The sequence below is a fragment of the Lagopus leucura genome, unplaced genomic scaffold (assembly GCF_019238085.1).
Source record: "Lagopus leucura isolate 7727_CA_CO unplaced genomic scaffold, USGS_WTPT01 41977-0_obj-0_obj, whole genome shotgun sequence".
Taxonomy (NCBI): domain Eukaryota; kingdom Metazoa; phylum Chordata; class Aves; order Galliformes; family Phasianidae; genus Lagopus; species Lagopus leucura.
This window is the reverse complement of record NW_024967914.1, coordinates 1-4,798: the sequence shown is the minus strand read 5'-3', so window position 1 is coordinate 4,798 and position 4,798 is coordinate 1. Positions and strand designations below refer to the sequence as shown.

Genomic DNA, 4,798 nt, shown 5'->3' with positions numbered 1-4,798 from the left:
GACAGACTGCCATTTCTATTGTCACACCACAGCAGCACCACTCTGTCTCGCTCCAATTTATAGGAGGGAGAGGAGGTTCTTTTATTATCTCTATACCCGGTGTGAGATTAAGAAGCAACGGTTCAAATGTTGGTCCAACCAGTTTATTACAAATCTTAATCAGGGAAATGGGGGAAGGGGAGGATGGACACTATTATGAATTAGGGTAATGAGGAAGGGAAGGAGGGCGATAGAAAAGATAGAAAAGAAGAAGCAAGGAGTCTTTATAGGAAGCAAGAGGGACATAGTCACCACCATGGATCCAGCGAGGTTCGTAGTTCAGTTTTTGATCTTCAGTAGTGGTGGGTCGTCAGGCAGAGTTGTTCTGTTGACAACGACGACCACGACCATGGTGATGATGGCCCTTTTTCAATGCTTCAAAGTGGTTGAGTCAGCTCTCCTTTGAGTGACAGCTCAAACCCAAGGTGGTTGAGTCAGTTCTCCTTGCGGTGGCAGCTTCTGGCTCTGGGATCTCAGCAGGAACCTCCTTTGTTCTTATCTTTCTGGCCTTGCCAGCAGATAAGAGGAAGCAGGGAGGCACCAACTTGCATCTTGCCTTCGCAGAATACAATGGTATCATCCCCAGCCTCTCATACCAAGCTGGAGCGGTTTGGCCACAGGCCAGATCTTCCGCCAGTGAACACTGCTGAGCACTCTCTTCCGCTCTTCTACAGAGCAAGCAGCTCTGGGGGAAGGGGCTTGCAAATGTTCCCAAAGCGATATCGATTGTCACACAGTTAGCACCCATCAGTTGCCTCCTTGACAAGTCACTCAGAGTCTTATCACAAGAAAAACGTCAGGAAGAAAGCTTTGAGCCAAAAAAAAAAACAAAGAAGGATTCTCACACCACCCCGTGGCTCAAAGATTGCTTGAAATAAAGCACAAGTGACCCTCCACGGTGGTGAGGAAAAGAAAAGGGAGAAAACAAAAAGACAGCAAAGAAGCAGGGGGGGGGGAAGGAGGAAGGGGAGAAGGGGAAGACAATCGTTACACAATTACTACAAACGATTTCTTGGGCTTGGTTACAAATGTTGCCCTGATCTGTTGGACTTGTCCATCATCAGTTGAAGTAGTTACAAAACACATGGAAGATACAACACGTTGTATAAATGGAGTAAACCATGGAATCATACACGGTACAAACGTAAGAGTTGCAACAACACACAATATCAATTTGCCACAGACACCACTCGGTGATACCTCGGGAGTGGTGACACCAATGTTACATGATGAATGAAAAGTAGAAAGTGAAAAGAGGCAACCATACATTTGGCAATAACCAGTAACAAATAAATACAACAAATCGAGATACAACATTACTACCCACAACAACACACAACATAGTACTTTTGCAACCAAAACACAAAATGTAATCAAGAGGTATATTCAGTATTCTAACATGATCACATTTTCAATATTTCTGTCACAAAACGTTAGAGTCCTTTCTGTGTTCAGTCAAGGTCCATAGGAGTATTCTGAAAAAATAAAACGAGACACCGTCTTGCCCTTTTTTTTGGGCTTTGTTAATATGGTTAACAAATGAGGGAACTCCAGCAAGTGTTAATTTTATATTCCTTTTTCATGGTGTCCTTGACCTTCCAAGGATATTTGTTAAGGTATCCCGTTAAGGTTAGGGAAACAAGCCTCAGGTTAGCTGAACCAATCGACACAGGCTGACCCAGGCGATAAGTGTTTCCCCTTTGTTGTGAGCTTTCTAACACATCCACCCTTCACCGCCCTCACCGCGCTCACTTGGGAGGGGTGGAGACATCAGTTTTCTAATGGCTTGGATAGCCGTTCAGGTTCCCTGAGAGAGGCCCTAGGACCTGGGGTTTTGCTTTCCTCAAGATTCTCGAGCTTTTGTTCTGGCCACCAGTTAACTAATTTCTCTAACCTATCTGTTGTCAATCCATCCATCAAATTTCGTGGAATACCCTTTTTCCAGCCTAGAGTCCAAAGTCCATTATGTTTATGAAAGATATTCCGCCTACCGGATTTTACTGGCAATGAGACCCTTCCAGACCCACTGAGCTTTGGGCAAGGTGGCCTGGGGGCAAGACTGGCTGCTGCAAGCCTTACACCTCTGGGCTCAGATTTACTGGGAAAAGAAACCACCGGCCCATATTTTCTTCCATAGTTAATTAACTCTTGGGCTACCTCCCCCCCACGTCCATACTTTGCATCCTGACTGCAGATGGTTGGGGGTTACAGTTTCTTCTAACACTGCCCGGGTTCTTTCTCCCTGTGACATAGCTTGTATCCTTGCTTGTAATTGTACGCCTATGGGTTTCAGTGACTCCGGAAGCCCTCTAATTAAAGGGGTCATTCTCTCAGGATCAACAGGCATCATCATGGGCGATTCATGATGCGGCTGCAGCTTTCTATCATACATCAGTTGGAGACAAGCAGCCTTTTGAACGCTCTCTACTAATTGGTCAGTAGTTCCAGTAATGGCAAGAGGGTCTCCCCGTTCTAAAGAGTTGAGACCACCTGCCCAATAGGCAGCCCTTTGCGTTAAGGACCAGGGAGCACGATTGTTACCAGTAGTTAATAATACTCCTGGTCCCCAATAACCTTCTGCTTCCTTTTCTGTTAACCGAATCTGGTCGCCACCAGTGAGACTCACCCTCCATACATATTCTGTTTCTGATTCCTCTGGAGAGCGGCTGAAGTCCTTTTTGAGTTTTGCTAGTTCGCTGGCCGAGAACGGAATTTCCTTAACATTCATTTGAGGATCTAGATCCTCACTGTTATCGAAGGTATATTCTGTTGTTATCAAGGGACGCAATGGGGCTATTGGGGTTTCTAATTTGTCTAGTCTTTCCTTTATTTCTTGTAGTTCCTCCTGAGGAAAAGTTTTTTCTTGAGGCAACCTATGGGTGACAATATGCTAGTATCTTTACGTGTTAACAGTTCCTTTCAGCCATCTGCAACAAGGCCGAATTATGTTTCTCTCTTTCTAATTGTTCCTCGAGATTAACTATTTGATTCTGCAGAGCTTTTACCAATTCTTGTGTAACTCTAACCGATTCCTGTAGTGCTTCTATGGTTTGGAGTTCTGCCGAATGCTTTTCATTTCGGAACTTCACGGCAGCTTTTAAAGCAGCCCCGAGTACGGCACAAATAAACGACTTTCCTTTTCCAGCTCGTGTACGAGCCTCATTCTGTAAGGCACTAATGCGGTCCGAAACACTCTGCAAATTATGCCAATTTTGGCGTGCCCAGTCCACCCCTGACAAAGAGGGACGAGCACCATGCTTTTCTAAAAGGTCAAATAACACATCTTCACTTTTCATACTGGCAATACTGTTACTCATTTCTTAATACAATGAAAGATCTACACTAAGGGAGGAGGAGGTACACGTGTTCAAAAGCTCAGTTACTCCTTACCGCTCCTCCCAGGGAGATACACCACACCTAAACAAATGCAAATGCTCCAATCACTCCTCCCTTTCTATGGGGGGGAGCACAAAAAATGTGACGCTAAAGCAACACTTTCTAGGTTTCAATAGAGTAAATAAAACTTCTTGGAGAGGCACAAACGTTTAAGTCACAAAATATCACTTCAAGTTTCGCACTTCAGTCACCAAATAACCAGAGAAATCTTCCCGAGGAGGCACACAGGTATTAATCAAAATGCAAATGGCCAAAATACGTCCCCGAGAGGTACACACATAAAAGGTAAAGTTTCAGAATATGGAGCGGTCTTCCTGGAGAAGGACTCACGTCTAAGTTTTCAAAAAATATCGCTCCTTGCAACTGCAGGAGGTGCACACAGAAAAAAAAAGTTTCAAACTATATCTGGAAGGACAACACTCTCACAGCGGGTATCCTGCACCGACTACGCCAATAAAAATGTCTCGCTCCAATTTATAGGAGGGAGATGAGGTTCTTTTAATATCTGTATACCCGGCGTGAGATTAAGAAACAACGGTTCATATGTTGTACCGACCAGTTTATTACCAAACCTAATCAGGGAGACGGGGAAGGGAAGGAGGGCGACAGAAAAGATGGAAAAGAAGCAGGAGTTGCGTAAAGCGGGGAGAGTCACCAGCAGGATCCAGCAGCGTCCCGTTGCACAGCGTTTGAAGGTCCCGGGCAGAACGCAGCAGGGGGACGGGGCGAGAAGCACCGTGGCCGGCCTTGGGCAGCAAGCAGGTAGACGAAGAAGTCGAGGAGCCAATCCTTGAAGCTGCAGCAGCGCTCAGGCAGCAAGCACAGGGGAGTTCGACAGTATGCAGGAGTCACCTCACGAGGAATCTGATCCTCAGGAATCCCTCTTCTTCTTCAGGAGGAATCTGCTGCCAGAAATCCTCCGTTCTTCATGAGCAATCTGTTGTCAGAAACCTATCCTCATGGTTTTCAGTTCCTCTTTTATCCTCCTTGTTCTCCTGCCTACGTGACAAGGATGGGCCTTGAGCAAGAGTCATTGAGTACCCCCTGAGATGGCCATCATCCTGAGATAAGTCCACACAAAGGAGGACTTCACAGCTATTTAGCTGCAGCTCATCTCGCTCTTGTTGCCCCTGGCCTTGCCCATCTACGTCCCCCAGACAAAGGATCTCACAACCTTTGCCCAGGACTTGCCTGGACTTTGTTCATCTGTGTCCTTCACACAAAGGATTTCACAGTCCTTGCTCGGGACTTGAACAAGTCCATCTGCGTCCCCAGCAAGCTTTGAGACACAGACGTGAACAGAATAATATCTCACACACTCTCAGCCTGTTGACCAGTCACATCCCACTCCTGCTACCCATCC

The 4,798-nt window shown here is 46.0% G+C and overlaps 1 protein-coding gene across 1 annotated transcript; it reads right to left on the bottom strand.

The window, feature by feature from the left end:
* Nucleotides 1-815: 815 nt before the first annotated feature.
* LOC122193358 lies at nucleotides 816-3,495 on the bottom strand. Its single transcript, XM_042894124.1, is given in 4 exon segments — nucleotides 816-2,202; nucleotides 2,204-2,928; nucleotides 2,931-2,960; nucleotides 2,963-3,495. Coding segments are annotated over 4 exon segments (1,542 nt in total). The 5' UTR covers nucleotides 3,357-3,495; the 3' UTR covers nucleotides 816-1,809.
* Nucleotides 3,496-4,798: the final 1,303 nt, after the last annotated feature.